Source organism: Trachypithecus francoisi, unplaced genomic scaffold, assembly GCF_009764315.1.
Source record: "Trachypithecus francoisi isolate TF-2019V2 unplaced genomic scaffold, Tfra_2.0 Lachesis_group12, whole genome shotgun sequence".
In the NCBI taxonomy this organism is placed as follows: domain Eukaryota; kingdom Metazoa; phylum Chordata; class Mammalia; order Primates; family Cercopithecidae; genus Trachypithecus; species Trachypithecus francoisi.
This window is the reverse complement of record NW_022681457.1, coordinates 24,113,968-24,137,724: the sequence shown is the minus strand read 5'-3', so window position 1 is coordinate 24,137,724 and position 23,757 is coordinate 24,113,968. Positions and strand designations below refer to the sequence as shown.

At 35.8% G+C, this 23,757-nt stretch overlaps 1 protein-coding gene across 15 annotated transcripts in view; it reads left to right on the top strand.

The window, feature by feature from the left end:
- Positions 1–23,757, top strand: part of DOCK7 (dedicator of cytokinesis 7) — a 237,039-nt gene that overhangs the window by 101,661 nt on the left and 111,621 nt on the right. For 13 of the 15 annotated variants that reach the window (XM_033225112.1, XM_033225110.1, XM_033225108.1 and 10 more), the window contains exons 15-20: positions 2,133–2,250; positions 5,520–5,590; positions 9,838–9,976; positions 11,787–11,888; positions 19,613–19,699; positions 22,019–22,250. In XM_033225112.1, coding sequence (XP_033081003.1) covers positions 2,133–2,250; positions 5,520–5,590; positions 9,838–9,976; positions 11,787–11,888; positions 19,613–19,699; positions 22,019–22,250 — 749 coding nt within the window. Of the gene's footprint in view, positions 1–2,132; positions 2,251–3,884; positions 4,675–5,519; positions 5,591–9,837; positions 9,977–11,786; positions 11,889–19,612; positions 19,700–22,018; positions 22,251–23,757 lie in introns of those variants that run through there. The other 2 variants (XM_033225115.1, XM_033225114.1) reach the window with 2 other exon arrangements.

Here is a 23,757-nt window from a genome sequence, read left to right as displayed (position 1 = left end):
TATTTAATAAATGGTGCTGGGAAAATTGGCTAGCCATAAGTAGAAAGCTGAAACTGGATCCTTCCTTACCCCTTATACGAAGATTAATTCAAGATGGATTAGAGACTTAAATGTTAGACCTAATACCATAAAAACCCTAAAAGAAAATCTAGGTAGTACCATTCAGGACATAGGCATGGGCAAGGACTTCATGTCTAAAACACCAAAAGCAACGGCAGCAAAAGCCAAAATTGACAAATGGGATCTCATTAAACTAAAGAGCTTTTGCACAGCAAAAGAAACTACCATCAGAGTGAACAGGCAACCTACAGAATGGGAGAAAATTTTTGCAACCTACTCATCTGACAAAGGGCTAATATCCAGAATCTACAAATAACTCAAACAAATATACAAGAAAAAAACAAACAACCCCATCAAAAAAGTGGGGAAAGGATATGAACAGACATTTCTCAAAAGAAGACATCCATACAGCCAACAGACACATGAAAAAATGCTCATCATCACTGGCCATCAGAGAAATGCAAATCAAAACCACAATGAGATACCATCTCACACCAGTTAGAATGGCAATCATTAAGAAGTCAGGAAACAACAGGTGTTGGAGAGGATGTGGAGAAATAGGAACACTTTTACACTGTTGGTGGGATTGTAAACTAGTTCAACCATTATGGAAAACAGTATGGCGATTCCTCAAGGATCTAGAACTAGATGTACCATATGACCCAGCCATCCCACTACTGGGTATATACCCAAAGGATTATAAATTACTCTACTACAAAGACACATGCACACGTATGTTTATTGCGGCACTATTCACAATAGCAAAGACTTGGAATCAACCCAAATGTCCATCTGTGACAGACTGGATTAAGAAAATGTGGCATATATACACCATGGAATACTATGCAGCCATCAAAAAGGATGAGTTTGCGTCCTTTGTAGGGACATGGATGCAGCTGGAAACCATCATTCTTAGCAAACTATCACAAGAAGAGAAAAGCAAACACCGCATGTTCTCACTCATAGGTGGGAACTGAACAATGAGATCACTTGGACTCGGGAAGGGGAACATCACACACTGGGGCCTATCATGGGGAGGGGGGAGGAGGGAGGGATTGCATTGGGGAGTTATACATGATATAAATGATGAATTGATGGGTGCTGACGAGTTGATGGGTGCAGCACACCAACATGGCACAAGTATACATATGTAACAAACCTGCACGTTATGCACATGTACCCTAGAACTTAAAGTATAATAAAAAAATAAAAAAATAAAAAAAAACAAAGTGTTGTGTTCATTTAAAATTTCTATATTGCCCTACCACTCTTCAGGAAATTTAGACCTGTTTTCATTGCCCCAGCAGTTGATTAGCGAGGTTCTATTATACTCAACGTCTTGTTCATTGGCTATAAGCACTAGTCTTCAGGTAAAGTAACTCTTAATTTTTTTTTTTTTTTTAAGCTCTTTGGTGTCTTTTCTTGAATTATTTCTCTTCTGTGTGTTGGCAGCGAGGACTATTAAAGTTTGTCTATGATAGAGATCATAAGCTGGACAAGAATTCAAACAAATGCAAATTAGGATGTTACTGTCTTGTAGTAACTACCTAACTCTATTATACCCATCATATTGTAATGCATTTTTGAAAAATAATGTGGAATATTATACCTCTTAAATTCTTAATCACATTTATACAAAAGCCACATTTATAAATGTCATCGTATTTATATGTGCTTGGAGGAACTAAGATAATATTATAACTGTTTTTTAACTTAATGATGTTTCAGTCCATATTCATTTATTACATAAGCCTCTTGTAGAGTGAAGATAATGAGTTTTGAGGTCTGACTGACCTGTACTCTGATTTCAGCTTTGTCATTTACTTGGTTGTATATGAAAATCAATTAACTTTTCTGAATCTCAGTTTATCTGCAAAATTGGGACATGTTTGCTGTGTATTTGAATGATTGCTCTCAAAAGAAAATAAAACATCACATGTTAAATAGTTAGCACAATGGCTAGCCAATATCTGTAATTCAGCATTTCCTCACTTATTTTGTGGTATTTTGTGAGTGATACATAGCGTTTTTTAGATTTGTATTTACTATCTTCTGTGCTGTTGCTTTCACAGGAATCTTCTCTACGTATACCCTCAGAGTCTTAATTTTGCCAATCGTCAAGGTTCTGCTAGAAATATAACAGTGAAAGTCCAGTTTATGTATGGAGAGGATCCAAGCAATGCCATGCCGGTAAGAAATGTTCGTTTACTTTTCTAATTTTTTGTATACAGTTCAAATAGACTTTTTTCTTTCTTTTTGGTTGGCAGCTCCAACCTGGAAATTAATGTGATCTTTCAAACCAAATTTCTAACTGCATTACTTTCTGTATAGAGATAGTAATGACATTACTTAAAGACTAACTTGTATTTGAAGACTTGGTATATGTTAGGCACTCCTAGAAATACAAAGATGAATAAGACTTGTAATACAGAGGATATAAAATGAATACATATAAATCTAAAACAGTAGTTTTCAAAAGAGAGTTAGATCAGTATCACCTAGAGAACTGTATCAAATTAGAGATACCTTTTCTGTACTTTTGGCGTCTATGATTCTTATTCTCCTCAACTCCCTTTAGAATGTAAGGCCAACTAGGGGAGGTGGGAAGTGATGTGTGGTATATGAGGCTGTGTTATAGTTTGAAAATGCTCCGCAGGTGATTTAATATGTGTGGCTTTCCCACCTTGGTTGACAGACTCTGGCACTAGTTCTCAATCTTGGTTGCACATTAGATTCACCTGGGGAGCTTTTCAAAAATACCAGTGCTCAGGCTGAATCTCATTTAAATTAAATCGTAATCTCTGGGATTGAACCAGATTTCAGTATTTTTAAGTCTCACCAGGGATTACATTTTGCAGACAATGTTGAGGATCAAGCTATGTGCTAATTATTAGAAGATTGATATAGGGATTCAAAGGAATAGGTAGGTATTCAGAGGTGGGAGAGAATGCCTTACTAAGGTAAGAAGCATCTCATGGAAGAAGTACTTTTGTGCTGAAATCAAAGGTCATTAAAATGTTAATAGCAGTGTGTTTGGAGAGTGGGAAAAGGAAAGCATTTCAAGTTGGGGAATGCCCATGAACCGTAATGACAATGGTGAGTTGCCAGTGAACCAGAGCACTGGAAGAAAAATCAGAAATAGTAGATTGAGACCAGACTAGAGATTCTTGAATGTCCAAATTGTCATTCAGGATTTGTGGGACACTAATAAATGCAAGTTTCATGAGAGTGAATTTTTGGCTCAGCTGAAGTTAGTAATATATGGAATAGAAATATGCTATTGCTATAGATGCTCAACCTCTGAGAACCCTAGTGGGATGAAAATGAGCTAAGGTGCATTGTTAATAGTCTTATTTTATCCTTCCATGTCCATCTTTTAATGAAGTTCTTCTGATTTTCCACGTACTAGGAAAGATTCGTTTTCTTCTATCCTATTGCCTCGGTTACATCAACATTTGTATATCTCCTTGACAATAGTGAGCACAAATTATTCATCTTTGTATTCTCCTATGGCATTTTTTTCAGTTTATTGCATATACTACATACTGAATAAATATTTGTTGAATAATTGTAGAACTTATTTTTGAGATTTGGAATTCACATTTCATGTTTTATACTAGTTTATTTCTGCTGAAGGAATGAATGTACTATGATAGTTGATGAAAAGATACTAGATTGTGAAAATAGATGCTTGGTCAGCCTATGTGTGAGTTGCCATATAAATTTGAGCATGTGACAAATATAGTATATGTAGAATAATCTACTTTTATTGTTTACCTAACAAACTCTTTCTTGTCTTACCATATATGTGGCCTCCTCTACAGAGCCCCAGCTGCACCCATCCTATACTGGCAGTTAGACCACTCCTTCTTTGGTGCTACCATAGCATCTTCTCACTTCTTTCATGGGACTTTATCACTTTATAATTCTATATTTATTTCTTAATCTCGCCCATTAGATTGTGAGCTCCTTGAGAGCAGGGATGATGTCTTACTCTTATCTATATCTTGACTCCTATCACATTTTTGGATAAATAATTAATGCTCAGTCTATATTACTGAATGATTAAAAATACATGTCAGATGGTCAAAAAAGGAACACTGTCTGCTTTATGTCATTCATATTATGAAAGTAAACAAGTTTTGTGAAAAGTGATAGCATCTCAGAGGGAAATAAAGGTATTGCATTTCTTTTACTTGTGTGTTATTAGTCATATGAAAATACAATGTTTTTATGTGTGAAGTGGCTGATTTGAAAGAGTATATAAACAGAGACATACTGTGTTTGCTTTTTTTTTTTTTTAAAAAAAAGGACTGTTTAAATGGGTCCTAAGATAAATTTTTGTAATGTAATATTGACATGATAAAATCGTGAACTTCATAATTCTGGCACAGGAACAATTTATGAAAACATACTAAGGTATTTGTAAATTGAGGAAATTATATATATGTTAGGAAAGTCATAATTATTACACTTGTATATACCCTTAAAACAACAGAGCCTGCTTGAAATGTTGCAAAAAGAAACAGAAATACCTGCTAATATGCCTTTCTAATTAAGGATGATGCCAATTAATCTCTTTATATAAATAATAAACTTTGAGTTGTTTTACCAGTTGTGTTGATGGAAGTGTGCTGACATGTTCACACATCTATTCATGCATGTGTAAAGATGGCTATACAGACTGTAAAAGTTTAATCTCTGGCTAGATAACACTGCAAGTGTGTCTCACCTAGGAATTATTGCTATAACCTTGACGTTGAGCCATTTATCTAATCAGCTGCTCTAATTAACCACAGTATTCCTGTTATTACTCCAGAATTCAAGAGACAGATATACAAGACTGAATTACTTTACCTATAAACTTATTCCAAAAGTAATATTGTATTCTTTTTAACGTGGTGGATTAAAAAATATATGTATGCAAAAATATAAGAATGGAGCTCCTCCTCTATTGTAGAGTAGCTTGAAGGAAGTATTAGAAGCAAAGGATACATAGCTTGACCTAAAATAGGATTTCTGATATCATATATAATTTATATTTGACTTTCAGAATGACTCTGCTGTTTTAGTGTTGAAGCCAACAATTTGTATAGTAGGTTTATGCCACTATTTATATTTCTTATATAAGTTCCAAATAATATGCTACATCTGATTAAAAGTGAATTCTTCACCTTCTTTAAGAAAAAGGAAAGAAACATATCTAATTTCCAGTAGATATAAATAAAATTGATAGAAACTTTCGAAATGTTTGAATGTCAGATGGGTCTGTTGTTGAAAAGAAACTTATAGTTAAGCAATTGAACTTTTTGATGAACGTCAGTAGGCACATTGTTCTTCATTGGGCTGATTTTGCCCATTTTTCTCAGATAGTTATTAAATCAGACAAATTCTTACATAGGTATGAAACATCCAGCATTTACTACAACAAAGTTTCAACATGCTGTTATTTGTTTCAGGTAATCTTTGGTAAATCTAGCTGTTCAGAATTTTCAAAGGAAGCCTATACAGCCGTAGTATATCATAACAGGTACTGAATTCAAATATTTCTTTCAAAGTTACTCACTTCTCAGTGGCATTGTTAGCACTCACATTAGTGTGTTTACCAAATGCTTTGCTGCACTAAATGTGCCAAATTCAAGGCTGACATCAGAGTTATAATTTTCAACCTGTGGATGCACAGCCATTCTCTATTGACATCTCAAATATGACTTTGTACACCAACATCTTTTCTATCGAATTCTCTGATCCTTTCATTTTTATTATATTGTTATTGATTATCATTGTGGCCTCTGGTCCTTTGGTCTTTCCCAGTTATTTCCACCTGACACTTTGTAGTAACTTAACCCTTTACTAAACTTGAACACATTAGTCAGTTAAATTGGTGATGCTACCAGTATCCATTAATTCTTTGATTTAGCGACTTGCCATTTTTCTTCCTTGAGAAATTGCTAACTTTGGATAACCTTTAATTTCTGCTTTCTTTTTGGGGGGATTATTGAATACTGTTGGAGAAAAATCACAAAATTGTATTAATCAGGACTATCACAAATTGATGTTGTTGTATCATATGATAGGGCTATAGTAATTCATTTTATCTTTTTTTTTTTTTTTGGCCTCAGCTCTTTTGTAATCTTATTGTCATTGTTTTTTTGTTTTTTGTTTTTAAAACTTTGCCCTCATTTAGCAATAGCTACAGCAGTTTCTTCTAGCTCCTACTTCTTCTCTGTGTGCTTTACTCTCTGGATTCCTATTTATTAAGACCATCCAACTTGAGATGGTCCATCAGCTTCTCTACTCTTCATCTCAAATTCTCTATACTGATTTGCCTTTCCTTCTGTTTCATGGGAAATGATGGCCTACTCCCTGGTAAATGTGAATCTTTTCACCTCTGCTTTCAAATGATCCTTTTGACCTCTTTCAGAATATAAGTCAATCATTTATTCTGTTTCTTGCAGCATTAGTCTCCTGCTTCATTGGCTCTGTCTCTTATTCTCAAAAAGAAGCTTCTGTTTCCATACTTAAAAACACAACAGTCCTTTCTCAGTGCTGTTGTATAGTATGTATTTCCCTCGCCCTTCTTAAAACTTTCCTCTTATCTTTATGTTATGGCCTTGTCTTGGACTTCCTTCTACCTCTTTGAACACTTCTTTTTTTTTTCTGTAGTATTCTTTTTCCCGTAAGTGTAAGGCATTCCACACAAAACACTAAAGTTTTGCCCTTAACTCTCATTCTTAATATATTGTTTTCTTAAATAATCGTACACGTATCTCTCATAGTTACATTCAGTGAAAATGCTACTGCCTTAATGTTTATGTGGATTGTTTCCAGTTCTGTTTTTAGTCATACCTTCCTTTTGAAGTACAGATACATATTTTTAGTGGCCTATTGGACATGCTCATTTGGATGCCCTGCTGTCTTCTCTGTGTTCATGTATCTATCCCTGACTCTTGTCCTGACCCTATGTCTTTCTTACTCTCCATTTTTACTAATGGTACCACCATTTTTCCAGATACTCTGGCTCAAAATTTAAGACATCTTTGTCTTTCCTCTTTAATATTCAATAATCTGTTAAGTCTTGCTGATTTCCTTTCTGCTTTATTACTAAACATATCCTGTGCTGTCCTGTTTCTGGGCCATTCTTGGGTTTTTTTTCTATTATAATATCAAATCCCTTTATTTATTGAACTCCTACTCATTCTTCAAGGTCCATATCAAATATTATCTCCTAAGTTACAATTTCCTGATCTCTAACTTGAAGTAATCTGTTCAGCTCTGTTCTTGAAGCACATAACCCTATATGCTGTATACCAGGGGTCGGCAAACATTTTCTACAAAGGACTGGATGGTATATATTTTAGGCCTGTGGTTATATGGTCTCTGTTGCAACCATTCATCTATGCCATTATAGTGCAAAAAAGCCATAGACAGTAAGAAATGTTACAGGTAAATGGGTATAGCTGTGTTTCAATAAAGCTTTATTTATGGACATTGAAATTTGAATTTCATATAATTTTCACATATTGTGAAATATTATTATTCTTTTTTACCCCGATTTAAAAATGTAAAAACCATTCTTAGTTTGCAGGCTATACAAAACCAGGCAGTGAACTATTTTTAGCTCATAGGCCATAGTTTGCCAACCCCTGTTTTATAGCATAGCTATTGATATATGTGTGTCTTATTTGTATTCCTACTAAGTTGCATACTTTTTGAGGGTAGTTGTTTTTTAATGTTCATCTTTAACACCACTACAAAAGTAACGCAATGTTTAGCCAAAGGTGGGCAATTAAACCTACTTATTGAATGAATAACTCTCTTAGATATTTAATTTTCAACAAAAGTCTTCACATTATGTGATTTTTAGGACAGAAGTGAACTAAAACACTGAATACCAGGAAATGTATTGATAAAGAAGATAGTAATTTCTAAAAATTATCCCATTTTATTACTAGGTCTTTTTTTGTTGTTGTTTGCAGCATCAGTGGAATTAAAATGACTATGCCATCTGACATTGTTGGTAAACTCAACTTTCTCATAATTCAGTGGTGATTGGTGAGATTAGTAATAAGATGCCTAGTGTCTTTTTTTTTTTTTTCACCAAAGTCATCAAGTTCTCAGGTGGCTAACATTAGCTATCTTTCTTGTTTATTATCAAAAGCCTTGTTCTACTTAATATTCCTGTGTTCAAGTCTATACCTGTTAATGTTTTTGAGGCTTATTTGAGATGGAAGGATATTTGACCTATTAACATCTAAGGAAGAAAACCTGATTGATGGGACAGACCTCGCTTTAAGGATAGTTGGAGCAATATGGTTTGGTTGCGTTTTTGTTGAATATAATTCTGAGAGACACTCATTGAATATGGAAGGTTGGAATGCTAAGGTTTTATCCCTTTTTGTTATGAATAGCAGCCATGCTTTTCTATAAAAGTGCCCTCTTGGGATTATTCTCAGTGAATATTGAGAAGAAAGTGTCATTGGTTTGATCAAACAAGATATTTGTTGTATTCTTAAGAGTCTGGAAGCGCTTCTAAACTAAGACAAATGCAGTTTGTGGGCGTTTCCTGATTTTACTGGGTTTTTTGTTTATTTTAGCGGTCAATTCTAGTCCATATTTTGATAACTTTTTTTATTTCTTCAACGAGATGGTTGATGTAAGACAGTCTATAGAGCAAAACTAGATCTTTTTTTAAAAAATATTTTATTTTATTTATGTTTTGTCTCATTCTGTCACCTAGGCCGGAGTGCAGTGGCAGAATCATAGCTCACTGCCGCCTTGAACTCCTGGACTCAAGTGATCCTCTCATCTCAGCCTCCCAAGTAGCTAGGACTTGTTTTTTTTTTTTTTTTTTGTAGCGATGAGTCTGGCTATGTTATGTAGACTGGTCTCAAACTCCTGACTCCAAGTAATCCTGACACCACAGCCTCCCAGAGTGCTGGGATTACAGGTGTGAGTCACTACACTTGGCCTCCAGTGTGATATTTTGATATTAAGTTGTCTAAAGATGCCTTTTTACCACTTTGTTTACAAATTAGTTTTTTTACACGTTAGTTTTAATATGAAAGCATACTCCTATGTAGGGAAAATGTTTTATGAATTGTTTATCAGAATTGGCTCATAAATATAGAACTCCCTACCTTAGTGTCTTTTTTTTTTTTTTTTTGAGACAGAGTCTCCCTGTGTCGCCCAGGCTGGAGTGCAGTGGTGTGATCTCAGCTCACTGCAAGCTCTGCCTCCCAGGTTCATGTCATTCTCCTGCCTCAGCCTCCCGAGTAGCTGGGACTACAGGCGCCTGCCACCATGCCCGGCTAATGTTTTTTTGTATTTTTAGTAGAGACGGGGTTTCACAATGTTTGCTAGGATGGTCTTGATCTCCTGACCTTGTGATCCACCTGCCTCGGCCTCCCAAAGTGCTAGGATTACAGTCGTGAGCCACCGTGCCCTGCCACTGTCCTCTTATACAGCTTCCAATCTAATGGAGATCTCAAGATCAAGGTGGTGATTATTAATGAACTTTCAAACAGTAGGATTACTCAGCCTATTAAGAAAAATGGGATGAGAAGTTTCAGAAACAGTGGCAGCTCTCTTTTATGGAAGTAGGATTTAGTTATGTAGAGATTGGGGATAAAGAAAAACATTTTGGACTAGAGGAAAAATTAAACATGAATCTTAAAATTTTTAAATTATTCAAATATACAAATACATTATTTATTTTGGACAAGTTACTGACTGCTGTTTTTTTTGTTTTTTTGTTTTTTGTTTTTTTGTATGAAGGTCTCCTGATTTTCATGAAGAAATCAAGGTTAAGCTTCCTGCTACTTTAACTGACCATCATCACTTGCTTTTTACTTTTTATCACGTTAGTTGTCAACAAAAACAAAATACTCCTCTTGAAACACCAGTTGGATATACGGTAAGTCTTTTTGGTTGAATATTTAGATCAAAGAGCTAAAATAATGGTGATATTTAAGATATAGTTGATATTTCTTGTCAGTTTTTGTTTTCTTTGTTTTTCTTTTTCTTTTTTTTTTTTTTTCTTGAGATGGAGTCTCACTCTGTCGCCCAGGCTGGAGTGCAGTGGCATGATCTTGGCTCACTGCAAGCTCCGCCTCCTGGGTTCCCACCATTCTCCTACCTCAGCCTCCTAAGTAGCTGGGACTACAGGCACCCACCACCATGCCCAGCTAATTTTTTTTGTATTTTTAGTAGAGACGGGGGTTTCACTGTGTTAGCCAGGATGGTCTCCATCTACTGACCTCGTGATCTGCCCGCCTCGGCCTCCCAAAGTGCTGGGATTACAGGCGTGAGCCACCACGCCTGGCCTTCTTTTTCTTTTTTTTGTTTTTTTTTAGACAGAGTCACTGTCTCCCAGGCTGGATTGCGGTGGCGCAATCTTGGCTCACTGCAACCTCCGTTTCCTGGGTTCAAGCAGTTCTCCTCTCTCAGCCTCCTGAATAGCTGGGATTACAGGTGCCCTCCACCATGTCCAACTAATTTTTGTGTATTTTCAGTAGAGATGGGGTTTCACCATGTTTGCCAGGTTGGTCTCAAACTCTTGGCTTCAAGTGATCCACCTGCCTTGGCCTCCCAAAGTGCTAGGATTACAGGCGTGAACCATGGCGCCTGGCCTGTTTCTTGTTATTTGAATATTCCCTGATTCCCCATAGTTATGAAGTTGCATTGATTAGGAAGAGCCATTATAACAAGAAAATGGCCATTAATGTAATTAGCTAATGTAATTAATTGATTTATTAACTAGCATGTATAAACACTTGGGTGTTAGTCCTGATTATTAGGTGTATACCCAACAATGCAGCATAAATATAATAGGTTCACTGACTCTTCAGCAGATAATGATTTTAATATAAAATGAGTAAAAGAGAATATTGGAGAAAAAATTAAAACCCTTGAGTCTTTTTCAAAATTATGATTGCCAGCCTGGGCAGCATGACAAAACCCCATGTCTACCAAAAATAAAACAATTAGCTAGGTGTGGTGGCATGCACCTGTGATCCCAGCTGCTAGGGAGGCTGAGATGGGAGGATTGCTTGAGCCTGGGAGGCAGAGGTTGCAGTGAGCCAAGATCACGCCACTGCACTCCGGCCTGGGTAACAGAGCGAGACCTTGTCTCAAAAATAAAAATAAAAATAAAAAATAAATTACTACGATTGAATTGCAAAGATAAACCTAAGATGAAGGACATCATAGTATGGTATAACACAATTCTGTCAGAAAAATTATGCTTTCAGCCAAAAGAGAAAAGCTAACATTTGATTCATTATTTTTGTCTCTAGCAATTTGTGACATGAGTTTTGCTCTAACTGTAAGATAATAAATTTATGATCACACTTTTTGTTTCTAGGATTCCTATCTAATCAATTATTTCTTTCACTATTTACGTTGAAATGATTATCTCAGTTTTAAAATATATTTACTTTATGGCTTTTTTCTAAGACTGACTTTTCGCCTCTAGATTTTAATATTGCATGGTTAGTAATAATAATGTTTTGAGGATCTCCTGCTTAATAAAATTTCATTAGGGAAACTTCTCTTTAGAGGAATTATGAAGGCCTATTATCATTATTACTTATATAATTAAATCCCTTAATGTTTGATGATATGAGACAAATTTGGCTTGTATCAAGTTCTTAAAACATGCTTTCTAAGTCAGTATTTTTATAGCAAATGTATTTAAAATAAAATTGTTTTATTTTCTTTAAAAGTGGATACCAATGCTTCAGAATGGACGGTTGAAGACTGGCCAGTTTTGCTTACCAGTCTCACTGGAGAAACCACCACAGGCTTATTCTGTACTGTCTCCTGAGGTCAGTATCTCCCATGTTGACATTCTCCAGATTGAATGAAATGGGTTTTTTACTATAAATATGTTTTTACCAAGCAAACTCTTGCCATTTCTTCTACTTAAAGTTGATAGATCATGAAGGAAAAGTATTTTCCCCCATGATTAAAATTCTTTTACATAAAACTTAGAAGCTTTTATCCTGTTTTTAAATTTAAATTTAAATATCCTCATTTTAAAAGCAAAATAATACATGGAATGAAAACTCAAAAGATCATTTTGGAGAATTTTCATACTGTAACATGAGAAGCTTCTTTAAATAAATGAATATTTCTTTTTTTTTTTAGTAGACTATTAACATTTCACTAAAAGACTGGAGGAAGAAGAACATTTAAATTAATTTTTTAGAATCTTTTTGTAATTGATGATTGTGTGAATGAAAACAAAGTTGCTGTGAACCTGTAATACAAGAAATATTGGCAACTTTGATGATTACATATGTGATTTGAAAGACTCGTAACACAAACATTGGAAAAATCTCAATCAAGAATCAGTAGCCACTGTTCATAAACCAAAGTTACTCTTGAAAGAAACACAGTGGTTGTCAGTGTCTCTTAATGATTTTGAATATAACTGCTGTAAATGTTACTCTAAAATATGTCTTGTGAATATTGTCCTGGTGACATTTGTTTTCAGAGTACAATTCAAAATGTATTCACAAATAAATTTGTATGTATTTTTATTTTTTAAAAACGATTCAAGACTTTTGCTCTGATCTTATTTCTCACTGTTCTCTGTCACTCACTTTGCCCTAGCCACATAGCACAGAGCCTCTGCTGTTCCTCACACATGAAAAGTGCATTTCCATTTCAGGCCCTTTGCTCTCCCCTCTGCTGGCAGTGCTCTGTTACAAAGCCTGTTTCTTCATTTTACTCAGACCTCCACTCAAATATCACCTCACCAAGGAAGTTGTCTATGATTATTCTAAATAGCAGCCTCTCCCACTTTATCTGTTTATTTTTCCTCATATCATTTATCATTGACTTTATATTTAAAATGTTTTTTGTTTATTTATTCTCTGTAGAGTATAAACACCATGAGGGTAGGAACTTTGTCTGTCTTGCTCATTGCTGTCTACAAGTATTTAGAACAGTATTTGGCATGTCATAGACACTCAATATGTATTTATTAGATTAATGAATAAAGACAATAGAGTAAGAAATATGACTCTCCCTCCGCCCAGTCTTTCATTCATTTTTCCAGGGACACATCTTTTCAGGATGACTTTTTCGTGTGACTTCGTTATACAGAAAGGTGGCCTTTTGTCAAAGAGTATTGTATTTCAAAGGAGATGTTTTAAAAGAAAATATATTTTTGTTGAAGTTAAGGATTTGTTTTTACTTAATTGCAGTGCAAGTTCAGCTTTCTAAAGGAAGACTCATGATTTTCTTCTAGCTACCATACTATATATGCTCACAGATCAAGAATATGGTGATAATTTGGATTTGACTATAGACATAAAATATAGACTGCTTGACATGTGAAATAAGCCACCTGATTAAGAGCCAAAACTTTTTTAAACAGTTGACCCTTAAACAACATGGCGGTAAGGGGTAACATCCCTCCTCCCTAGCATGCACTTGAAAATCCACATATAACTTTTGACTCCCTAAAAACTTAAGTACAAATATAATAGTTTACTCTTGACTGAAAGCCTTACCAGTAACATAAACAGTTAATTAGCATGTATTTTGTATGTTAAATGTATTATATACCGTATTCTTAAAATAAAGTGATATAGAGAAAAGAAAATGTTCTTAAGAAAATTGTAAGGCACAGAAAATATATTTACTATCCCTCAGTAGAAGTGGATCATCATAAAGGTCTTCATCCTCATTGTCTTCATGTTGGGTCGGCTGAGGAGGAGGAGGAAGAGTAGGGATTGGTCTTGCTGTCTTAGAGGTGGCAGAGGTAGAAGAGGTGGAAGAGGTGGAAGGGGAAGCAGGCACATTTGGTGTAACTTTACAGAAATACATCATAATTTCTGTCTGACATTTTTGCTTTTTCATTCCTCTAAATATGTTTCCAGAGCAGGATGCAGTGGCACACCTGTAATCCCAGCTTCTTGAGAGGATCACTTGAGTTCAGGAGTTTGAGGCTGCACTTTGCTGTGGTTGTGCCTTTGAATAGCCAGTGCCCTTCAGCCTGAGCAACATAGCAAGACCCCATCTCTTTTGAGAAAGTGTTTCTGGCCAGGCATGGTGGCTCATGCCTGTAATCCCAGCATTTTGGGAGGCTGAGGTGGGCAGATCACCTGAGGTCAGGAGTTTAAGAACAGCCTTGCTAACATGGCGAAACCCCTTCTCTACTAAAAACATAAAAAATTAACCAGGTGTGGTGGCGGGCACCTGTAATCTCAGCTACTCGTGAGGCTAAGGCACAAGAATCGCTTGAACCCGGGAGGCGGAGGTTGACAGTGAACCGAGATTGTGCCATTGCACTCCAGCCTGGGCGACAGAGTAAGACTCTCTCTCAATATAAAAAAAAGGAAACAAATATTCCTATGTGGTGCCAATGTTTATTACATCATTTGTTTTAGTTTCAGTGCCCTTAGCACAGATGGGTCCATGTTTTAAAAGAAGTTGAAAGCAGTCTTGAATAACCCTTCTGCCATGTTGTATAGTGTCAGTTTGTTTTCTGACACTGTTTCTTCTATGTTTTCTGCCTCAATGTCTGGCACTGGTTTAGAAGCACTCATCTCCATCAGGTCATTTTCTATTAATTCCTCCAGTCTGGTGTCTATGAGCTCATGAATTTCTCCTTGGAAATCTTTACCCCTCTTTTTTTTTTTCTTTTTTGCCATATCCACAATTTATTTCATGATTTTCTTAATTGGCTCTGTCATGAAGTCTGTGAAGTCATGACAACCTCTGGACAGTTTTCTACAGCAAGAATTTATTGTTTTGGGCTTGATGGCTTTTGTTACAACAATGATAGCATTTTCAGTGGTATAATCCTTCCAGACTTTAATGATGTTCTATTTATTGAGGTTCTCTTCATAGCATTCACACTTCTTTCCATAGAGTGCCATGTGTGATGAATCTTAAAGATCCTTATGACTCCCAATCTAGAGGTTGAATTAGAAACATGGCATTTGGGGGCAGGTAGAAGACTCTGATGCCTTCTGTGTTGAACTCATGGGGTTCTGGGTGGCCAATGGCATTTTCTAATATCAAAGTAACTTTAAAATGCAGTTCCTTACAGCCAAGGTACTTCCTGACTCCTCCCCTTTTCCGTAGTCGTCTTCCTTGTAACTGTATAAAATTAGGATTTTTAAAAATTATGGTAAAAATGCTTGGTGTAGTGACTCATACCTATAATCCCAGTGCCTTAGAAGGCTGAGGAGGGAGGATCCCTTGAAGCCAGGAGTTTGAGTTTACTGTGAGCTGTGATTGCACCACTGCACTCCAGCCTGGGTGACTGAACCAGAACCCGTCTCTTCAAAACAAATAAAAATGTTATGGTAAAAATATATATAACATAAAGTTTATCATTTTAATTTTAAGTGTATATTTCTGTAGCCTTAAGTATATTCAGTGTCCTGTAAACAAGCCTTTTAAAACTACTTTTGAAACGAAATATTTGTATGCCAAAATACAACATTATTTACTTTATTTTATGAATTTAACAAAAAGCTTATCATGTGATATATAATCCTCTGGGACTTGGTTTTTTTCATTCAACATTGTATTACTAAGATTTAGTGTTTCTGGTATATATAGTTCCTATTTCATTCACTTTCTCTGCTTTATAATATTTTTCAGTTCTTGCCTCTTTGAAACCCATTCTCACAAAATAAAGCAATTTTAAAATTAAAATTAGGTGGTTTCATTCTATTGCTTATGATCAAATAAAACATTTCTCTGGCTTTTTCTTGCACATAGACATAATCCAAGTGTTTTTTCCCGTGACCTACAAATCTCTGAATGATTTGGTCTTTTCCACTTCTCCAACATCATCTTCTACAATCATTACTACATCCCTTTCTCTCTGCACTGACAGCTTCTTCCAAACTTTTTTCTGCCTCCAGCCCTTTGAATTTTCTCTTTCCTTTTCTTGATCTTGACATAGCTGAGTCCTTTTCTTTATTAAAATTGTAGACACAGCAGCATCTCATCAAAGAAGTCTTTCCTCACGGCATGAATTTGCAACCTTTCCCTCCTCCATGCTGCTGATACACTCTGTTTCTTTTTAATTCTATTTTATTTACTTAACAACGTAGCCACAATCCAACTCTGTATGTAGGTAATTGTGTAGGAGCAAGTTAAATCTTTATATACCAAATTGAGCAAAGTTAGCTCTCAGAAGAGGTGTGGGATTATGAAAGGATTTTTGTTATTTTTTTTAAAATCTATATGCTTTTGAACAGCAATATAATATGATCTTCTAGGGCTTTAATCCTGGCTGCAACACTTAATTGTGTGATCCCGGGCAAGTTTCTTAATCTCTCTGCTATGGAACAAATTGTTTTCCCCCCAAAAAATCATATATTGAAGCTTAACCCTCAATGTGATGACATTTGGAGATGGGGTCTTTGGGAAGGAATTGGGTTTAGACAAGGTTACAATGGTGGGGCCTTCATAATGGGATTAGTGCCCTTGTAAGAAGAGACCAGAGAGCTTGACATCCCCTCTCCCCCAGTGTGGGTATACAAGCAAGAAGGTGGCCATCTGCAACCCAGGGTGAGAACCCTCACCAGAAACTGACTATGCTGGCACCTTGATCTTGGATTTCTAGTTTCCAGAGAACAGTGGGAAAATAAATTTCTGTTGTTTAAGCCACGCAGTCTATGATACTTCGTTATGCAACCTGAACTGATGAATGCAGACTTTGGTACCAGGAAGTGGGGTGCTACTGTAATGTATTAGTACATTTTCACACTGCTGATAAAGACATACCCAAGACTGGGAAGAAAGAAGTTTAATTGGACTTATGGTTTCACTGACTGGGGAAGCCTCAGAATCATGATAGGAGGTAAAAGCCACTTCTTACATGGTGGTGGCAAGAGAAAATGAGAAGGATGCAAAAGCGGAAACACCTGATAGGACCATCAGATCTACTGAGGCTTATTCACTATCACAAGAATAGTATGGGGAAAACCACCCCCATGATTCAAATTCTCTTCCACCGGGTCCCTCCCACAACACATGGGAATCCTGGGAGTACAATTCAAGTTGAAATTTGGGTGGGGACATGGAACCAAACCATCTCATGTAATAAATACCTAAAAATATAGAAGTGACTTTGGAACTGAGTAATGGGTAGAGGATGGGAGAGTTTTGAGGTACATGGTAGAAATAAGGACATTAAGGGCAATTCTGGTGAGATCTCATACAGAAATGAGGAACATGTTATTAGAAACTACAGGAAAAGTGATTGTTGTAATAAAGTAGCAAAGAACTTGGCTATACTGTGTTCTCATGTTTTGTGGAAGATAGAACGTGTGCTATTTGGATATTTGAAGAACTTTCTAGAGGTATTGAACATACAGCTTGGTTCCTCTTGACTGGTTACAGAAAATGTGATAGGAGAGAGTTGAATTGAAGAAGGAACTGTTAAAGGAACCAGAACTTGAAGATTTAGAATATTTTTAGCCTATCCACATTGCAAAAATGAGAAAGCATGTTCTGAAGAGAACACCAAGTGTATGACTGGACTGCCACCTGATAAAGAGTTTATGGAATTATACAAGCAGAAGCACTGCCATTTTCAACTGAAGGGGAAGGAGATGGAGTGAAATGAAGGAAGGATGTTGGACTTTTTGGATTTGACAGGATATAGAGCTATTCAGCTGTCAACATGTACTGTTCTTCAAAATGAGGAGAAAATGACCCTGAAAGTGATTCAGAGATCATCAGGCCCATTGCCTTGGTTTCAACAGCCCAACAACCTCTGCCTGAAGCCTTGGGGGCAGAGCCATTTGGCAGAGCCTTGGGCCAAATGCCTGCTCATAGGAGCTCTGGGGGTAGACCCACACTAGACCTGTGGGGATGATGCTGTTGCCCCAGTGGTCCCAGAGGCAGAGCATGAAGCCAAAGAGTGTAATTCTTTAGAGACCTGAAATAAATCCCAACATATGGACAGCTAATTTTCAACAAGGGCACCAAGAGGATGTGATGAAGAAAGGATAGTCTCTTCAATAAATAGTGCTGGAAAACTACATTTCCACATGCCAAGGAATGAAACTGGACCCTTATCTTACACCATTACATAAAAATCAACTGAAAATGGAAAAAAGACCTAAACATAAGACCTGAAACTTTAAAATTCCTAGAAGAGAACATAGGAGGAAAAGTCCTTGGCATAGCCCTTGGCAATGATTTTTAGGATATCACACTAAAAGCTCAGGCTACAAAGGCAAAAATAAATAAATGCGATGAAATAAAAACTAAAAAGCTTCTGTACAGTAAAAGAAATGAAACAACAGTCGGTGAATTGGGAAAAAATATTTGAAAACCACATATCTGTTAAGGGGTTAATACCCAAACTTTACAAAGAACTCATATAACTCAGTAGTAGAAAACCAATAACCTGATTTTAAAATGAACAAAAGACATGAATAAACTTTCTCTAAAGAAGACAAAAATGGCCAAGAGGTGTATGAAAAGGTGCTCAAGATCGTTAATCATTAGGGAAATGTAAATCAAAACCTATGCAGTATCACCTTACTTCCATTAGTGTGGCCGTTATCAAAATGTCAAGAGATACAAATGTTGATGAGAGTGTGGAAAAAAAAGAGAGAACCCTTGTACACTGCTGGTAAGAATGTAGATTGATGCAGTTATCATGGAACACAGGATGGCGGTTTCTAAAGAAAAATAGAACTACCCTGTGACTCAGTAGTCTTCTTCTGGGCAAATACCTAAAGGAAATGAAATCTCTGTCTTATAAAGATATCTGCACTTCCATGTGTATTGTAGCATTATTCACAGTGGCAAAGATATGGAAACAACCTAAGTGTCTAACAGATGAGTAGATAAATTGTTATGTAGAGAGACATAAATACATATATAGTGACAGAGATATACTATATATGTATATATAGTAATTGTTTTTTAATATATTCACACACACACAATGGAATATCAGTCAACTTTTAAAAAGAAGGAGATTATGCCATTAGCCACAGCATGGATGAACATGGAGGACATTATACTAAGTGAAATAAGCTAGACATAGAAATAAATATTAAATGATCTCAGCATGAGGACTATAGTTAATAAAATTGCACTGTATTTGGTATTCTTAGCAGGTTTTACCTGCTCTTGCCACAACAACAAACAAAAAAATAAGTTAACTATGAAATTATGGATATGTTAATTTGCTTGACTGTAGTAGCCATTTTACTGTCTGTATATATCCCATAACATTGTGGTATATATTAAACATATACAATATAATTTATTTAGAAAACAAAAACCAGTATTGTTTGAGCTTGAAGAGCTAATGGACCCTTAAGAGCCAATTCCTTGTTAGATTTTGGACTTTCTTGGGACCTGTCACCCCTTCCTTCCTCTTTCTCCTTTTTGGAATGGGAATGTCTATCCCATCCCTGTCTCACCATTGTATTTTGGAAGTACATCTCTGGTTTCACAATTTTTTTCTCATTGGGATATTGTAATTTTTGTTTATTTTCAGAGTTCATAATATACTTAAGCAGCTGTGATCATTATATTTAATATCTTACAGGTTCCTCTACCTGGCATGAAATGGGTAGATAATCACAAAGGTGTTTTTAATGTTGAAGTTGTTGCTGTTTCATCTATCCATACACAAGTGAGTTTTAATAATTTTTATTATCAAATTTCACTTAAATAAATTGAATGTATTATCTAATATTTGTGATGTCAGTTTTGTTACTTGTCATAAATCTGTCATTGCTGTCAGATTTATGAGAATATATGTCAGTTAAAAACATGGAATATTTAGAAGATTTTTTTTAAAAGAATCAACAAAATGTCATTGAATGTCAACAAAAGCAAGCATTTTATGTTTCAAAATGTCATTGACTTCATTTTAAATAGTTAATTGACTTGTTTTTTCTAAGTTTCTGGTACATGGCAGAATAATTAGAATTGAGAAACCATCATCAGCTCACTTTATTTGTCATAGACTTGGGTATTTCAGCTGGAAAGAGTTTTTAGGGATCATTTGTTCCAAATTCCTTATTTTTGGAATATACCAAGTTCTAATGGGTTTTATACATCCTCTTTCTCTGCCTGGAATGCTTTTCCTCCTGGTATTCATTTGACTTATGAATTAGAGTTTCGCTTCCTCTCAGAGAGGCCTTCCTTGGTTACTCTTTTAAACATAGCAGCCTCAGTACAGTATGTCATCTTACTCTGCACTTATTGCTGCCTATGCCCAGCTTCTCTGTTGCGCTTTGACTCTGTCACTCTGTGTGTATGTATATAACACACATAAATACACATTTGTTTATTGTTTCTTTCCCACATTAAATGGTAAGTTCCATGAGATCAGAGATGTTACCTGTTGAGGAAAGAGCTTTTCCTTCAACAACCTTACAGTGTAATATGGGAAAGGGTAAAATGTATAATAAAATTAGTACAGTGTTACATATGTTAACTAAATTCTTTAAAGTACAGAGGGGAGAGTTATCTGTTCTGCTAGAGACTGAGCTGTTGCATTTGTAAGTAGGCATTTACTACACAGAGAAAGGGTGGGCAACTCAGATGATGAGTAGCAAGTACAGAGTTACAGTAGTCTAAGGACCATCAGGTAACCTGGTGTGAAAGTAGTTTTAAAGTGCATAGGAAATCATGATGCATAAGGATAGAAGGCTGGTAATAGATTGTGAAGGACCGTGAATGCCATAGAGTCCAGGTAGATGGTAATTTCTACCCTAAATAGAGAACATGAGAGAAGTACTTTTCGGGCCAAGCTAAGGGGAAGCAGTTCTGGTGCCTGTGAATTTATTTTTGAACCTGTTGAGTTTGAAGTGCCTATGTACTTCAGATGGAGATGTCCTGTAGGTGGTTGTAATTAGTTTGAAGTTTGGGTTTGGAGATAACAGAATAAATGTGATAACTGAAACTGTATTGGTAAATGTGGTTTTCCATGGAGAATATGTAGAGTGAGAAGAAGCAAGTATTTAAAATGAAATTCAGGCTTCACTAACCTGTACAGGGAAAGGGTGGTGTGGAGAGCTTCCCAAAGCAGAATTCGCCAAGGGAAAAGGCTCATAGGGTGAAGTCCAGAGGAAACAAGAAATAAGCTTCCAAGAATCCTCTCCCAGTGGAATCAAGTGGGGCAAGTTGAAACAGCATGTGTGAAATGTTGTCTGCCATGGAAGTTCAGTACAGACTCAATTCCCAGGGTTTTTTACTAGAGGCTTGTCACATAGGCACCCTTTGCCCAACATGTACCAAAATTCCACATTCCCAGAAGGAAAGTAGGTGTTCAGCTTATACCATATTGTTTGCACAGATGGTTTAGGCACAGTGAACCATCTCTGTCAATGGGAACCCCACCTGAAATCCAAGTTCCCAGTCATTAGCCCAAGGCCAAACTTGTAAACAGGGCTTTCAAAGAATAGCTGTCTTAAGCCCACTGTGTTAATTCTTTTCTGCACAGTGAGGTAGGGGAAAATAAGAAGACACAGCACCTGTATGCTGTCTTTGGGAAGAAAGTTGGTAGTATATAGATTTTACTTAGCAGTACACAGGTGGCTTCCAGTAAAAGAATGACTCCAGTATTATAAGATATGGCAGTGAGTTTGCCTTGTATCCAAAGGCTTTGGAGCTGAAAGACAATAAATTAATAATGGACAAAAGTGGGTTACTCATATGCCTGCCACAATAATTGAACTTCAAACTGATAAAGCAAACTAAAACTAAAAAAAAAGAAAAAAAAATTCTCAATTAGTATCAGTAGTTTTCTTAACTAATAGTATTTGAAGTGATCATTTTATAATAATAAATGAATACAGATTTGTTTAATTGGAAACAATGTTTACCTATATGAACTTTTTAGTGTTATCAAGTAATATGACATGTTAGTGGTCTGTGGTCCTTTGGAATTGGGAAATGTATAAAGTTGTAAGTGCTTAGTGCTTTTGTTCATTCTTTGTTTTAGGATCCTTATCTTGACAAATTTTTTGCTCTGGTCAATGCACTGGATGAACACATGTTCCCAGTCCGAATTGGGGACATGCGAATCATGGAAAATAACTTAGAAAATGAATTGAAGAGCAGTATTTCAGCACTGAATTCATCCCAGTTGGAACCAGTGGTCCGATTTCTTCATCTTCTGCTAGATAAACTGATACTTTTAGTTGTTAGACCTCCTGTCATTGCTGGCCAAATAGGTAATTTACGTTTGTTTGGGGATGAGACATGAACTCTATAACTTGACATTTCTAAATTTTGTTTTTTAAAAAAAACCATGGTTTCTATTTGCTCTATATAAGGACTATATTTGATTTGAGGTGGAGGATGTTATTTACTTGTTTATAATGCCAGAAAGTGGTAACTTTTATTTTGTTTTTATAAAATGTGTCCTTTAGGCATATACTCAAATTATAGAAACAAATGTATTTATTTACCAAATATTTATTAAGCATTTACTATGTACCTGACACTGATAGACACTGTTCAAGGCATGGTTCCTGACTTTAAGATCTCACAGACTAGTTAAGAAAACAGGCAAACAGGTAAATCAAATCATGTTGTACTTTACAGGATGTATAATCTACCTACTCTACATTTTCATTCATCTGCTATCCTCCACTTAATGTAGCTCTTCTTTCCTTCACTTGCTTAGTCTCTGTATTCTCTTTTTCTTTTTTATAATTCTGGAAGGAAAGGTGTTTTTCATTCCCATCCTTTTTCAAGGTTTACTCCTTACTTTTTACTAACAGCTTTCACCCAAATCCTGCAGGGAAGTTGAACTTGAAGGAAATTTCAGCTAACCAGATAGAATTTTTATGTTTGACTAGTGGCACAAAGGAGAGGAGTATTCGATTAGTTGAGTTTTTTTTAGGGGAGACTTATAAGTAGAAATAATTCCTGGGCTGAGTATTTAAAGATGAATAGGAGTCTGACAGGTTAACATTATTCCAAGGAGATTAAACAGCGTGAAACAGCATGTGCATAGTACACAGACATAATGAACTCAGAATGAATTTGGGGAAGAATTGTAAGTAGTTATAAATTGGAGGATTGATTAGAGGTAATATGGAGAGTGGGAGATGAAGTTGGGTCTTCCACACTTTAGGAAATTGGGACGATTTTTCTGTAGGGAATAAATAGCCTTTGAAGGATTTGGTCTTAATTAGAGAAGTAACATGACCAAGTTTGACTAGAAAAAGATGGCTGTGCTATGTAGAGATGAGTTAAAAGTGGGAAAACCTACAGGTGGGGAGACAAATTAGGAGTCTTGCAGAATTTCATACAAAAAATGATGAGTTCCTGTAGGTGACAATGGGATGGAGAAGAGAGAATGGATTGTGAGATCATAGAGTGTACAGTTACAGAAATTATAGAAGAAGAAGGTTTTAAGCAAAAAAAGGTTAGCATTGTTTTTTGTTGTAGATTAAGTAAAATAATAGTAATAACAGTAATTGCAAACACTTGCATAGCATTTACTGTATACCAGGAATAGTGCTGTATGCTTTATTTACATTTGAGAGCCAAGATTCAAACTGGTTCCAGAGTCCCTCTCTTATCTAGTATACTTGAGAAATGTCTGCTTGTGAAATTACATCAGTAATTTTAGTCTAAGTGAAGGTAGAAACCAGATTACAGGGAGTTAAGAAGCAAATAGTATAAAATAAACACAAGAAGCATATACTACTCTTTTACGAAGTTAATTGA